Raw genomic sequence first — 16,568 nt, forward strand, 5'->3', positions numbered from 1 at the left:
TGAAGGCTATGTCAAAAATCAGTTTGGTGTTTTCCAACTTTCCATTTAGCAAGGGAAAGGAACAGAAAAAAGAAATGAAAGATAAAACAGAGAAAGGAAGGAAAGAAAGAAGAAAGGAGCCTAGGGATTAGTGGGTAAGGACATGGCAGAGATGGGGAGCTGTTTACTCTGTTAGACACTTTTGTTTAAAGTGAAATTAGAGTGTTAGGCTCTGGTTGCCCTCTTTCCTGCTCCCAAACCGGTAAATATACCTCACCACTGGGTATTTTGGGGGAACTTTTAAACACTGACCCTTACTTAATTAGAATTTGAAGTGGTAGTTTAATGTAGTTAATTAACTTTAAAACTTCTCTCCTTTTAAATATGGCAAAATGGAATTTTTCCTTCATAAATTCTACTTTTGATTAGCTGGTTATTATTACCTAGCACCTTCTTATTCTAGAAGACTTTTTTTTTTTTCTTTTAAGGTTGGGTCATAAGCTTTTTAAAAAAATACTTGTTTTAATTGTATATAAACACAATGACTTTATTATTTTTTATGTGGTGCTGAGGATAGAACCCAGTGCCGCACAGGGTCTAGGCAAGCACTCTACCACTGAGCCACAACCCCACCTCTGAAAGACTTATTTTTAAACTACCAAAAGGTAGCAATGTAAATATAGGACAATTGAGAAAAAATATTTAGAAACTTGGGAGATCACATTTTGGAACTGAGGTTGCATGAAGTATTATGAAATACCTTTTATAGAAAATGAAGTTTTTTTTTTTTTATTTTAAATATCCCTATAGAAGTTGTACAACTGGAAGCAGGCTGGAAAGAATACATACATGTCTTAGATCCATTTCATTCTTACAATTTCACTAAATCAAGTAATAGCTCATTCTGCTTTGTTCTACCCCCTTTTTCATTGATGCAGGTGGACCTGTATGTCTGCCTCTTGTGTGGCAGTGGCAATGATGAAGACCGGCTTCTCTTATGTGATGGCTGTGATGACAGTTACCATACCTTTTGCTTGATTCCACCACTCCATGATGTTCCCAAGGGAGACTGGAGGTGTCCTAAGTGTTTGGCTCAGGTAAAAATTAAAGACAGTGGTAGCATTAGAAAATTTCTTCTGGAGTACTTTTTCTTTGCCTGGGGGTTTAGATTTGGCAATAGATAATAGTGAAGTCCAGGAAGAAAATTGTATTGACCCTGAATAGGATAGAAGTCTTAGAAGTAAATTTCATAGTGTGGCTGAGAGGGGGGGAAAAAAGTAAAAAATTGTAAGATATAATTACATTGCTTTAAAAAAAATCTCATTGTAAAGCAAGAATTCTTGAAACACTGAACAACTGAAAATAGAGATGGTTCACAGTGCATAGATAACCATCATATCAGTGTATATTCATCAAGACTCTCTTCTATTTTAAACAAATGAAATTACATTATGTAAGCAATTTGAGTGATCTACTTTTAAAGTATTTTTGTGTAGTTACTGATACTTGCCATCACTTTTTATGAGGGTTATTTTATACTATTTATAATGAAGCAGTCACTTGAATACTATGTTTGCATTAGGATTAGATTATATAATATGGTGGATAATAGGGATGAACTTGGCTTGGGTTGTGGCTCAGTGGTAGCACTGGGTTTGATTCTCAGCATTACATACAGGTAAATAAGATAAAAGTCCATCAACAACTAAAAAATATTTTAAAAAAATAGGGATGAGGGGCTGGGGATGTGGCTCAAGCGGTAGCGCGCTCGCCTGGCATGCGTGCGGCCTGGGCTCGATCCTCAGCACCACATACAGATAAAGATGTTGTGTCTGCTGATAACTAAAAAATAAATATTAAAAAAAAAATAGGGATGAACTTGCAAGATGTCTGGAATATTCAAATTCATTAATTTGCTATAATATAGGGCCGCCTGTAACTGCCTGCTAACTTCTCAATGTTTAGTTTTATTTATTTTAGTACTGGGGATTGAACCTAGGGGTGCTTCACAAATTAACTACATTGCTGATCCTTTCTATTTTTTATTTTGAGACAGGATTTTACTAAGATGCTTAGGGCCTTGCTAAGTTGGTGAGGCTGCCCTTGAACTTGGGATTCTCCTACCCCAGTCTCCCAAGTTGCTGGGGTTATAGGCATGCACCACTGTGCCTGGCTCTGTTTGTTTTTGATGGCATAATTTGGATATAATTAACTAATGCTGTTCATAGAGCCATTCTACTTCCATCAAGTGTTTTATCTCTATTTTGATGATATGTTATGTGTTGATTTTTTTTCTTAGTTTTAACTCTCTGAAGGACATTATTCCTCTCATTCATTATTGGAAACATTTTTTGGTCCTGAAAGAAGCAAGGTTTTAGGCTGCCTCTTTTTGTGTGTGTATGTGGGTTTGAGGACAAAGAGTTAATAATTGGTGATTGAACTCAGGTAACTGTACCACTGAGCTGTATTCCTAGTCACTGCTTTATATCCCCCCTTTTAAATTTATTATTTTGAGACAGGATCTCACTTATTTGCCCAGGCTGGCCTGGTACTTGTTATCCTTCTGTTTCAGCTTCCCCATGCCCAGCCTAAGATGCTTCTTTATAGAGATTTAAATTATTCAAAGTTGTTATCATTTAAGTAAATATTTTATTTGCTTGCTAGAACACCCTTCAATTTCAGGCAGATTCATTTTTTTTTTTTTTTAAACGGAAACATTGCATAGAAGTAAAATAAATAAAACTTTTTTTTAAAGAAATTCTGTCCTTTTGATGATTCACCAGATAGACTTGTAGACTTGACATTTTCAGGTGCCACCTAGAACACAAACTTTCTTTTTTATTTGCAGGAATGTAGTAAACCACAAGAAGCATTTGGCTTTGAACAAGCAGCCAGGGACTACACCCTTCGTACTTTTGGGGAAATGGCAGATGCATTCAAATCTGATTACTTCAACATGCCAGTCCATGTATGTACATATTTACTGCTTTGATAGAGGATTTTAATAACTTTTGGAGACAGAATGACACTTTTAATGATATTAAAATTCCATAATAAAATGCATTCTGATTCATCTAAGAATTTCACTAGAGATACCTTTTTCACAGAGATTATACAGTAGCAGTAGTAAAAATAGCAATAATCACCTACAGTCCCTTTAGCACAACGCATGTAATTTAAAGAATATGGCAAAAATTTATTGATAACTTACTGTGTGCCAAGCTGTGTGCTTTGCCTTGGGAATGCATTTGTTGTATATTAGCTAGTTGCATGTAAGTTAGTATTATAAACTTCATAAGATTCTGGTTTTAATTCTCCCTGTTTCACTTAGGACTATAAGCATGCTTCATTCAGCATTTAATAGTCTATCAAATGAATATGACAAAACTAAATGGTTTCCTTTAGTAATTCTGGGTATTTAAAGCTGGGGTCTTCCTCAGTTCTAAATAAATGCTATAGCAAACACTTCATCCATGTTGATCTCTGTAATTGAATTATGTTCTTTGAATGATTGCTGAGGTCTAATGTTCTCATAAATATTCTTATTTATTCCTTACCCCACTCCAACAGGTCCATAAACTTATGGCACTTCAGCTTTACTTTGTGTGTGTGTGTGTGTGTGTGTGTGTGTGTGTGTGTGTGTGTGTGGTGCTGGGAATTGAACCCAGAGCCTTGTGCATGCAAGGCAAGCACTCTGAGCTATATTCCCAGTCCCACCATCCAGCAGTATATTAATATGAGCCTGTTTTTCTTTATTATCACCAACATTAGCTAAAATGTTTATTTAATTGGCTTATGTTTCTTCTCCATTTGAATTTTTAGGTCTTTTGATTCCTTGTATATTATAGTATTTGCCAGTTTTTGCTCAGCCAGTTCTAGTGACTTGCAACCTATCTATGGTTGGCTTTTTATTTTAATTAAAAGATGAAGATTTTGAAAGATGTTTAAGTTACTTACTTGCCTGTGTACTCAAATCAGATATCAACAGATCCTTGACAATCTGGTGCCTTTTATAGGGCATTCTGCCCAAATTAATTGTTCTTTTTGTTCATAGTCTGCCCCCTTGTCTCTTTTTTAATCATCATTGCCTACTTTACTCTTCTGTCTCATCTAGTGAAAAGAAAAAAATGGATGGACTCAAGACAAATGTGTTCAAAAGCCTCTTGAAGTATAAAGCATCATTCTAAACACAGATTACCATTATTTTTATACTGTCCTCAACCAAGTTGTGTACTACATTTCTGAAAAGACAAACATTCCCAATTTTTGAATATCAGCATTTTACATTCTTTAGCTACTTTTTATAATCATAGCCAGGTTCATGGTAGAGGAACATGAATTCTTAATTTTTATGTTGCTGTTTCTTTTTTTTTCTTGGTACCAAGGATGGAACACAGCGTGTTTTACCACTGAGCTTCATCCTTGGCCCCTTTGTGTTTTATATTTTAAGACAGGGTCTTACAAAGGTGCTCAGGTTGGCCTGGAACTTACAATCTTTGCTTTAGACTCTGAGACTCTGGGATTATAAGCATTGTACCATTGTACCCAACTCTTAATGCTCCTTAATTATAAAATTCCTTTTAGAAAATAAGGATGTTTCCTGAATTGCCTGGGATCAATTATGGAATGATATGGAGAGAATCTTCCCTTAGAAGTCTGGTCCATGATTCCTGTCACTTAATTTACCTGGTTAGATCATCATAGGCAGTTTGTAAATGAGTAAGAAAAATCACCTTTTCCTCTTATTATATTTCTAGATGGTTCCCACAGAACTGGTTGAGAAAGAATTCTGGCGATTGGTAAGCACTATTGAAGAGGATGTCACAGTGGAATATGGGGCTGATATTGCTTCAAAGGAATTTGGAAGTGGTTTTCCTGTTCGAGATGGAAAAATCAAACTTTCACCTGAGGAAGAGGTAGGCCCAAGTAGTAAGGAACTTTTAGTTTGAGGGAGACTTGTGCATTTAAAGCATATCCTTGATCTAAAGAGCCTGCTACTGGATTAATAGCATCCTTATTATTATTATTTTTTAATGTAGATCATTTTTTTTAAACCTTTATTTCACTTATTTTTATGTGGTGCTAAGGATCGAACCCAAGGTCTTGCACATGCGAGGCAAGGGCTCTACTGCTGAGCCACAACCCCAGCCAGTCCCCCCAACCCCAGCATCCATATTATAAAAAATGAAAGTCCATGTATGTGGCTTGAAAGTTTAAGTACTTATTGAAATTCTGTTTGGTCCTTGAAGTAATTTATGATTACTTTCAGCAGATCCTTAATTATCAGATTTTTAGTGATTTCAAGAAAAGTTGGAAGACAATAGAACAATTCTAGTCCTAACTGTACCACTACATTTTATATCATGGTGATAAGGGAAAATAACTTTGCCTTCAGATTGTATAATTTAATTTCTCCTTCTGAAGAAAATCTAAGAGTTTTATTTATTTATTTATCTTAAAACTTTGTCTATGAGTCTATTGTTTTCTACACCATCAGGTTTCTAAAAAAAATTATTTCTATCCTGTTAGAATATATTTATTTATTCTTTTTTTTTGTTACTTCCTAACACACACAGGAAATGGATAATCCTATATCTATAGCTTCATGAATTTTCACAAACTAAGCACACACATGTAACCAGCAGTCGAATAAGAATTAAGATAGGCCCCCCACCAAACTCCTTTTGCCCTTTCTCCTTAATTGCTTTACCTCTTTCAGGATAACCGCTATTCTGACTTCCGATACCGTAGATTACTTTGCCTACTTTTGAACTTTAGTATCTCTTTTTTTTTTTTTAAAGAGAGAGTGAGAGAGAGGGGAGAGCGAGAGCGAGAGAGAGAGAGAGAGAATTTTTAATATTTATTTTTTAGTTCTCGGCGGACACAACATCTTTGTTGGTATGTGGTGCTGAGGATCGAACCCGGGCCACACGCATGCCAGGCGAGCGCGCTACCGCTTGAGCCACATCCCCAGCCTGAACTTTAGTTGCCCAGACTGGCTTTGAAATTGCAGTCTTCCTGCAGCAACCTCTTGAGTCACTGGGATTACAGCCTTTTCCACCAAGCCTGGAATAAGTCCATTTATATAAAGCTTTAAATGATGCGGAACTAATCTACGGGCATCCTAAAATTGAGCATGTTGACCCCTCTACTTCCCACTCCCTTTTATTTTGAAGGAAATTATTTTCCAGACAGCCTTTGGAAACAGAATTCTAAAGTAAGAGCATGGTACAGCTAAAACTTTACCCTCATTTTTCTTATTTTTAGGAATATCTTGATAGTGGCTGGAATTTGAACAATATGCCAGTGATGGAGCAGTCTGTCCTTGCCCACATTACTGCTGATATATGTGGCATGAAACTCCCTTGGTTGTATGTGGGAATGTGCTTTTCTTCATTCTGTTGGCATATTGAAGACCATTGGAGCTATTCCATCAACTACCTGCACTGGTGAGAAATCCCACATAGAAACTATAAGCAGTATGCAAACTGGGTAGAAAAACTTTCTGTTCCTCTCAGATATGTCTCAGCTATGTTTGAAGACTGACGAGTTAGTTTTTTTCACTGCTATTATAATAGGCATCCCATTAAGGCAGTAGTAGTTTGTAAAGCTTCCTAGAAAGTGCATGGATCCTCTGAAATTGTACACTATTTAAACTGTAGCCTGAGAAGTATAGTCTGTTTCTGGGGACAGGATAGTTATTCTTTGAAGTGAGTAAGTTTTTACTCATAGAATGGTTAAAAAAGCTTTGGACTATACTTTTCTACAGAAAATTGCATTCAGTGGCAATTTGGGAATAGAGGCAGGCTATAGGTACATAGTATCTTCCAGGTCCTTGGGATGCCAGCTTCCTTTTTGTTGAGTGGAATTCTGTCACCACAACACTTTGAGGGAACCTCATCCTTGTGTCTGTGAATTTTGTGGATGCAGATACTTGGACTTCTCAAAGCCATTTCTTCACATCTGTTTTCCCCCCTTTATTCATCTTGCTTCTAAATATAAAAATACTTGAAGATTCATAATTCACTTAAATCCTTATATAAGGAATTCAAGAATGTACTACAAGAAAGAAGAGATGGCATATATATGTATAGCATCAGTTCTGCTTCCCTGGGCAATTACTCCCAGCTGTAAAGTGAAGATGATATTTATCATACCTCACAGGGATGTTACAGATTAATTGGTTGACAATTTAAAATGCTTTGAAGAATAAGAGCTCTTTAGAAGTGTTAATTGCCTTATCATTTTTTATTTAACCTCATCTGTCAGAATGGGCAAGGGAAGAGGAAGATGGAGAGTTGCCATCTCTTGTCAGTTGCTGTAGGAAACTGTGGAACTTCATATCCTGTAGATCCCTTATATTATTAAAAATTCTAGATATCTGCATTTTTTAAAGGGTTAGTTAAAAGTGGGAGCTGGGAGAGCAATGGACCTCAGCTAGAAAGTCTCATGCTTACACTTATACTTGAAGGTAGAAAATGCATTACATATGTTCAGATCTCATTTATAATGATACTTCCTCAATTTGAACATTCTTTTGTAACTAAGTCTTACACAGCAAGGTCTGAAAAATACGAACTGATTAACATTTTGTTTTGTGTTGGTATTGCAGATTGATTTATTTTTATAATCTATTTCCAGGGGTGAGCCAAAAACCTGGTATGGAGTCCCAGGGTATGCTGCCGAGCAGCTAGAAAATGTAATGAAGAAACTAGCTCCAGAGCTTTTTGTGTCCCAACCAGATCTCCTCCATCAGCTTGTGACCATCATGAACCCCAATACCCTGATGACTCATGAAGTGCCTGTATGTTCTGGTTAATCCTCCTATCTCTCAGACTTACTAATTCACCACTTTTCTTATTCCCTATTATTTACTTTTTAATAAAGTTGATTTGGTTACCTATTTTCCATAGGATACTTTATAGCAGAAACAGCTGCTTGATACAAGTTGGTAGTGTATATATAGCATTAACCCAGTGGGGGTAGTCACTCAAATACCACAGAAACTGATTTGTTGCAGCGAATACCTGGATAACTGAATGGCCTGCTTTGCAGGAAAAAAAAAAGTGTGTTTTTTTTTCTTTTTTTCTTTCTCATTGTTCATTCAGTGGCTTTAGTATATTCATAGGTTGTGCAACTATCACCACTAATATGTTCAAGACTTCAGTCTTACAATCAATAAAACAAAAGCTTTTTAAAAAAATTTTTTTAGTTGTAGTTGGACACAATACCTTTATTTTATTTATTTATTTTTATGTGGTGCTGAGGATCAAACCCAAGGCCTTGCACGCTCTACCGCTGAGCCACAACCCCAGCCCTAAAACAAAACTTAAATGATCTGTCAGTATACATAGTTTACTATGAAAATGGCTAGATTTTGTTATAAGTAGAATGGTGTTAGAATGCTTTGTATTCTGTCCCTATTGGAAAAAATAATTATATTGAATCTATATGATCTTCATTTTGAATGGTGAACCAAAGTGTCATTTTTTAAAAAATTTTTATTGTTGGTTGTTCAAAACATTACATAGTTCTTGACATATCATTTCACACTTTGATTCAAGTGGGTTATGAACTCCCATTTTTACCCCGTATACAGATTGCAGAATCACATCGGTTACACATCCACTGATTTACATATTGCCATACTAGTGTCTGTTGTATTCTGCTGCCTTTCCTATCCTCTACTATCCCCCCTCCCCTCCCCTCCCCTCCCCTCCCATCTTCTCTCTCTACCCCATCTACTGTAATTCATTTCTCCCCTTTTTTTTTCCCTTTCCCCTCACTTCCTTTTGTATGTAATTTTGTATAACCATGAGGGTCTCCTTCCATTTCCATGCAATTCCCCTTCTCTCCCTTTCCCTCCTACCTCTCGTCCCTGTTTAATGTTAATCTTCTTCTCATGCTCTTCCTCCCTACTCTGTTCTTAGTTACTCTCCTTATATCAAAGACATTTGGCATTTGTTTTTTAGGGATTGGCTAGCTTCACTTAGCATAATCTGCTCTAATGCCATCCATTTCCCTGCAAATTCCATGATTTTGTCATTTTTTAATGCAGAGTAATACTCCATTGTGTATAAATGCCACATTTTTTATATCCATTCATCTATTGAAGGGCATCTAGGTTGGTTCCACAGTCTTGCTATTGTGAAGTGTGCTGCTATGAACATCGATGTAGCAGTGTCCCTGTAGTATGCTCTTTTTAGGTCTTTAGGGAATAGACCGAGAAGGGGAATAGCTGGGTCAAATGGTGGTTCCATTCCCAGCTTTCCAAGAAATCTCCATACTGCTTTCCAAATTGGCCGCACCAATTTGCAGTCCCACCAGCAATGTACAAGTGTACCCTTTTCCCCACATCCTCGTCAGCACTTGTTGTTTGACTTCATAATGGCTGCCAATCTTACTGGAGTGAGATAGTATCTTAGGGTGGTTTTGATTTGCATTTCTCTGACTGCTAGCGATGCTGAGCATTTTTTCATGTGCTTGTTGATTGATTGTATGTCCTCCTCTGAGAAGTGTCTGTTCAGGTCCTTGGCCCATTTGTTGATTGGGTTATTTGTTTTCTTATTGTTTAATTTTTTGAGTTCTTTGTATACTCTGGATTTTAGGGCTCTATCTGAAGTGTGAGGAGTAAGATTTGTTCCCAGGATGTAGGCTCCCTATTTACCTCTCTTATTTCTTTTGCTGAGAAAAAACTTATTAGTTTGAGTAAGTCCCATTTGTTGATTCTAGTTATTAACTCTTGTGCTGTGGGTGTCCTATTGTGGAATTTGGAGCCCGACCCCACAGTATATAGATCGTAGCCAACTTTTTCTTCTCTCTCTGATTTGATATCAAGCTCCTTGATCCATTTTGAGTTAACTTTTGTGCATGTCGAGAGAAAGGGATTCAGTTTCATTTTGTTAAAGTGTCATTCTTGATGGAAATTATTTATATTGTACCCCTATCCCCAAGTTTTATTTTAAGTGAAAATTTTCTTCTAGGTCTTGAGCTTGTTCAGGGCTCCCAGTCTTGACTGGAAGGTGCTGTGGATATTTTCTCTGAGATTCCTATTACATAAAGTAACATTCATATGCTTACTTTCTTTTGGAGAATACTCTGAAGATATTTTGGGAGTCTATATTGATTTTTTTTTTTTTTTTTTTTTTTTTTTTTTGGTGCTTGGGATTGAACCCAGGGCCTTGTGCACTTGTGTATGCAAGGCAAGCACTCTACCAACTGAGCCATATCCTCAGCCTGGGAGTCTATATTGAGATGTATGGAATTGAAGAGTCCATCCCAATTAGACTAATAGTGTTAAAATGAATTCTTTTATTTTTATTTTTTTTTAGTTGTAGATGAACACAATACCTTTGTTTTACTTATTTATTTATATGTGGTGCTGAGGATTGAATTCAATACCTTACATGTGCTAGGCAAATGCTCTGTGACTTAGCTACAACCCCAGCCCTAAAGTGAATTCTTGATCTTGCTGTGACCTAAATTTTATGTGTTTTGGCTTCACAGGTTAGTTAGTCAATGGGAATAGACTGAAAAGACATTACATTATGGTATCATAAGTTATGCATGGGCTATAACTGATAAAATAATGACCAATGAGTACCAAAATTGTTCCATACTTTCATTGTTAGTACTTTGCTCATTGATCCCGTCCCCCACCCGCCACCATGTGGATTGGTCTTGCCCCATTTGTCAAAAGTAGCTTGCTCAATGCAAGACTTGGCTCTAGTTCTTTAGTATTTGAGCAAATCATGCAAGACTACATTCTGGACCTACAGAAGTAGATGAATAAGCTGGGTGCAGTGGCTCACACCTATAATCCCAGTGATCTAGGAGGCTAAGGCTGGAGGATCACAAGTTCTGCCTCAGGAATTTAGTGAGGTCCCAAGCAGCTTAGTGAGACACCCTGTCTCAAAAATAAAAGGGTCTTGCCAATTTGCACCCCTGAGTTTAATGCCCTGTACCCCAAACAAACAAAAAATAGATGAATTAACTCCTTGTGCAATAGGGATTCACAATTTATGGGGAAAAGGGACAAAGTTTATGTAGAAAATGGAAAGGGTGGTGTGGTTTGTTAGTGTCAAGTAGACTATTGAGATTCAGAAAGGGCTTATAAATTAGATGCCATCTGAAGTAGGAGTTGGAACTTCTGCTTATCAGTGTTTGGCAAAGAGTAGGAGAGGAAGAAAGTAGTTCAGATAGACAAGTAGTTCAGATCATGTGATACAGTCTTTATGAGAACCCTAATAGAGTCATTACCATGCATATGTCTGGCCCCATCACTAGAATTTTTCTGATTTTTTGGGTGGTCTTTTTTTTTGGTCTTGACCACAGTTGGAACAACCATAAATTCGAGATAGAGGCTTAAAAAGCTGTGTGCTCTTATGTAAGTTCAGTGTAAAAGTTGTGTGCCTTGAATAATACAGGTGCTTTTGGTGTTTGGTTAATCCAAAGAGTGGAATGATAGGAAGTAAATTTGAGATCCAAATCAGGAAGAGCTCTGTATGAGATTCTTTTTTTAAAAAAATATTTATTTATTTTTTAATTGTAGTTGGACACAGTGTCTTTATTTATTTTTATGTGGTGCTGAGGACTGAGCCCAGGGCCTCCCACGTGCTAGGTGAGGACTCTACCATGGAGCCACAACCCCAGCCCTATTATTCTTGAAATAGAATCTTCAGCTGGTGGTAGGTTATCCTATTTGGGGGTAATGAAATTACATTAGGATTTTTTTTTTTTAAATAATGATATCAGGGATGCTTAACCACTGAGCCACATCCCCAACCCTTTTATTTTTTTTTTTTTTAATTTTGAGACAGTGTCTTGCCAATTTGCTTGCCTTCCAGAGTCTGCCCTTGAATTTGTGATCATCCTGCCTCAACCTTCTGAGATAATGGGATTACTGGTATACGCCATCATACTCAGTAGGATATTCTTTATGGTAGCTGTATTTAGAAAAATGTGTCTTGATCCTGGATGTGGTCAAAGTTTTGTATTAGAAGCCGTATTTTTTGTTCAGATAACTAACTATGGTAGCCTGGGGTACTGCTCCATCTTGTGGCAGAAATTAGGTGACATTCTATCTATAATTTTTCTTTTCTTTTTTTCCTCAGTTTTAATTGTCAGAAAGCTTCATGTTTTGAGAATCACCTAATAGTTTATGTCCAAATTATCTTTGGTGAGACTGTAATTGAGAACCTCAAAAATCTCTAATTATCTGTCTTTTTAGGTTTATCGAACGAATCAGTGTGCTGGGGAGTTTGTGATTACATTTCCAAGAGCTTACCACAGTGGTTTTAACCAAGGGTTTAATTTTGCTGAGGCTGTTAACTTCTGCACTGTTGACTGGGTAGGTAATTACAAATTAGTGAGCTTTTTCTAATTGTGGAAATGGAATATAATGCTTTCAAACCTGCCCTGTATATTGTTACTATAACCCGTTGATGATCAGCTGGACAGTCTGCAAATAGTTTTCCAGTCCATAAAGAGATAAGGCTCTTTGTACCACATTGTAAATCAAGCATATGTAATATAATCACATTATTTAATTCCACTAACATTTTCTTTCTTTTGTAGCAAGACTTTATTTGTTGTTGTTGTGACTTTTTTTTGTTTTTGATTATTGTTCTTTTGAGATGGGGTTTAGCTATGTTGCCCAGGCTAACCCCAAGTTCCAGGGCTCAAGTGACCTTCTTTAGCCTCTTCAGTATCCTGACTTAATGAATAAAGGAGGCTATTGATTAATATTCTGCAACTCTAGTCTGGAACTTTGTCCATACTGGTTTAAATTATCCACAGTATTGCAATTTACTCACACATTTGGTTTCCTTTAGTTATAAAGTTGAATATTTTAAAAAAGTATATTTTAGTTGTTGATGGACCTTTTTTTTTTTTTTCAAATATGTGGTGCTGAGATTCCATTGCCTTCATACATTCTAGTGTGATATTTTATAGTGTGATATTTGGTGATTTTTTAATACCACTTTTCAACTAAGGTACCCAATATGCCAGATCTTTGAGATGCAAAGATAAATAAGGTCGAGTCTAGTCTTGGTATCTTAGTCTGGTTTTAGAGTTGATAAATGTTTTAACCCAGAATGCGACATTTGATAAATTGATAGTACAAGTTCTGTTTTGGGAAATAGAAGATGAATGTATCTCCTCCTTTCTTCTCCTTTCACACACAGCTGCCATTAGGCCGACAGTGTGTGGAGCATTACCGCCTGCTTCACCGTTATTGTGTGTTTTCCCATGATGAGATGATATGTAAGATGGCGTCTAAGGCTGATGTACTAGATGTTGTAGTGGCTTCAACTGTTCAGAAAGACATGGCCATTATGATTGAAGATGAGAAAGCCTTAAGGGAGACTGTTCGTAAATTGGTAAGGTTTCTCCTCACCTAATTGCATGTCATCTGTGTATAACTTATTAAAGTTCTTACACACTTTAAGAAGTCTTTTCTTAGTGTATTTAATTTCCTTGAAAGCCATTCTAGTAGATGTATAGTAATATATCATTTTTGTTTTTATTTATTGCCTATCTTATTGTGGACTTATTTGCCACCTATTTCTCTATATTTATGTTCAAATGTTTGTACCCCTCTTTTAAAATATTTTTAGTTGTAGATGGACATAATACCTTTTATTTTATTTGTTTTTATGTGGTGCTGAGGATAAAACCCAGTGCCTCACAGTGAGCCACAACCCCAGCCCATATTAGGCCCTTTTTATTTATTAAATTAGATTGTTCTAAGAGTGCATTATATATTCTGTATACCAGTCATTTATCAGATAAGTGTTCTGCTAATATTTTCTCCCAATCTGGTTTATCTTTGGTTCTCCTAGCACTGTCTTTCACAGAATAGAAGGTATTCATTTTGATGAAGTCCATTTTATTTCTTCCTTTTTTGTTGTTGTTGTGCTAGGGATTGAACCCAGGGTTTTATGCATTTGAGGTGTGCACTCAACCAACTGAGCTATATCTCCAGCCAGGTTTTTTCCTTTTGTAGATCATGTGGTGGTGGTGGGTATGGGTCCTGCTTAAAAAAAAAAAAAAAAAATCTTTGCATCCCCAGCACTACATCCCCCGCCCTCTAAGACAGGGTTTTTTATTGAGTTGCTGGGAATGGTCTTGAACTTTAGATTCTCCTGTCAGTCACCTGAGTGGCTGGATTATAAACGTGTGCCACCACTCCTGGCTGAAATCTTATAGTTTGAAGACTATATTTAGGCCTTTGATCCATTTCAAGTAATTTTTGTTGTGTTAATATTTTTTTCTCATGTGGATGTCTAGTTGTTCCAGCATTATATTTTGAAAAAAGTATCTCTGTTCATTGTTACCTTGGCATATTGGTTGAAAATCACTTCATACACGTGTACATCTGTCCTATTGCTAATGCCATATGCTCTTCGTTATTGTAATTTTCTAAGAAGTTTTAAAATCTTGTATCTTACAAAACCATCCCTGCCTCCCCTACTGGGGGTTGGGGGTTCAACCTAGGGTGAATGCTCTGCAAACATTTTAACACTGAGCCACATCACCAGCCCCTATTTATTTTGTATTCTGAGCCAAGGTCTCACTTGCAGTCCTCTTTATTCATCCTCCCAAGTTTCTGGGATTACAGGTGTGCACCACTTTGCCTGGTTTACAACTTTGTTCTTTATTTTAAAAATTGTTTTGTCTCTTTTATTTTCTTTGAATTAGCTTATTGATTTCTACCAGAATGACTCATTAGGATTTTGTTTGGGACTTTATTAAACCTATAAATAGTTTGGGGATAATTGATGCTTTTAACAATACTGAGTCTTTTAGTTCATGAACATGGTATAGTTATGTTTTTCTCTTTTTTGGCATTATTATAAGTGGCACTTTAAAATTTTTTATTTTCTAATTGTTTTTTATTTTCTAATTGCTTACATGTAAAAATATAACGGATTAATTGTATTCTGCAACCTCACTAAACTCACTTTTAATTTCTAGTAGATTTTTTTTGGGGGGGGGTGGGGTACCAGGATTGAACTCAGGGGCACTCAGCCACTGAGCCACTCGGCCACTGAGCCCAGCCCTATTTTATATTAGAAACAGAGTCTCAACTGAGTTGCTTAGCACATTGTGTTGCCTAGGCTGGCTTTGAACTCACAATTCTCTGGTGTCAGCCTTCCAAGCCACTAGGATTACAGGCGTGCACGACTGCGCCTGGCAATTTCTAGTAGATTTTTTTAAGTACCTTTTTTGTTTATTTATCTTTTTATGTGGTGCTGAGGATTGAACTCAGTGCCTCACACGTGCGAAGCAAGCATTCTACCACTGAGCCACAATCCCAGCACTCTAGTAGATTTAAAAAAAAAAAAACAACTGTACAAGTATAGGCTGTCAAAGATCCTTTACATTTTTTTTTAAGAGAGAGAATTTTAATATTTATTTTTTAGTTTTCAGCGGACACAACATCTTTGTATATGGTGTTGGGGATCGAACCCGGGCCGCAAGCATGCCAGGCGAGCGCACTACGGCTTGAGCCACATCCCCAGCCCCTCTAGTAGATTTTTAATGGATATCTTTGAGGACAAGTCTTCAAGTAGAATTTAATTAATTAAAAATGTGCCTTATTTGGGTGTATGCTGAAATGTTGACTCTCTGAAGTCCATTATGAATTATTTGCAGGATACCTACCTTCCCTTGATACTTTATAGTTGGGGAAAACTATGCCCAGAGGATTTAAGTGACCTACTAAGCTCATACATTAGTAATTGTAGCTAATCTCATTTTAAACAAAAAATTTCAACTGTCTCCATTCATGACATTCTCAATTATAGATGTAAGACAAAAAAATTACATATTAAAGAAAAACATTAATTAGCATTTTCCTTACTCTCCTTGTTTTTGTTGGTCAGTATATTTGTTAGAAGTGAAATAGCCAAAAGGTTAAAATAAAACAGAAGGCTCATAAATTGACGTAACCAGGACTGGCATTTTCAAGTTGGATTTGGATCTAGAAGCAGATAATTAGAATAGGTGATAGAGTTTAGGCTTTGAGTGGCAAAAGATACATCCCACAAGGGCCCTCTAGAAATTGGATGGCATAGAATATAGGTGAAATTCACTGCTTAAGACTATTTTCTCTTGAGATTCTTTCATTTTGAAGTTACAGTCTCTTCTATTACACACATTTTATAATCTCATGAGATAATGATAGCACTGCAGATAACTTTCTGTAAAGAATTAAGAGACCACTTAGTAAACAATTACTACTTGGGTATCTTTCCCACTTACTCTTTTATTTTCATTCTTTCTTTTTATAGATTATCTAGGAATATCACTATGAAGCTCTATGTAGCATTTTCTCATAAATAGAAAGCTTATCTATTTCTTTTATCCCCATCTTTGCTGAAGACGTGGACAAGGCCATTTTGGAGTAGGATAAGCAGCTACTTATTGTTAGTCATTCTGTTTTTATACTTAGACCAGAAAAGCCAAACATAAGACCTTACCTTATTCAAAAAGGGTGGAGGTCCTTGTTACTTTGTATTCCACACATTTTTGGCCTGCTTCTGTATTTTGGTAAGAGTTTTTTTTTTTTTTTTTTTTTCCCC

General features: G+C 36.4%; 1 protein-coding gene across 1 annotated transcript in view; it reads left to right on the top strand.

Annotated features, from left to right (window-relative positions):
- KDM5B (lysine demethylase 5B) overlaps nt 1–16,568 on the top strand; it is a 77,551-nt gene that overhangs the window by 40,966 nt on the left and 20,017 nt on the right. The window contains exons 8-14 of the mRNA XM_081297714.1: nt 918–1,076; nt 2,828–2,947; nt 4,737–4,895; nt 6,247–6,428; nt 7,621–7,783; nt 12,209–12,328; nt 13,167–13,361. Coding sequence (XP_081153840.1) covers nt 918–1,076; nt 2,828–2,947; nt 4,737–4,895; nt 6,247–6,428; nt 7,621–7,783; nt 12,209–12,328; nt 13,167–13,361 — 1,098 coding nt within the window. The remainder of the gene's footprint in view (nt 1–917; nt 1,077–2,827; nt 2,948–4,736; nt 4,896–6,246; nt 6,429–7,620; nt 7,784–12,208; nt 12,329–13,166; nt 13,362–16,568) is intronic.

The sequence above is a fragment of the Spermophilus citellus genome (assembly GCF_964194105.1).
Source record: "Spermophilus citellus genome assembly, chromosome: 6".
Lineage (NCBI taxonomy): Eukaryota > Metazoa > Chordata > Mammalia > Rodentia > Sciuridae > Spermophilus > Spermophilus citellus.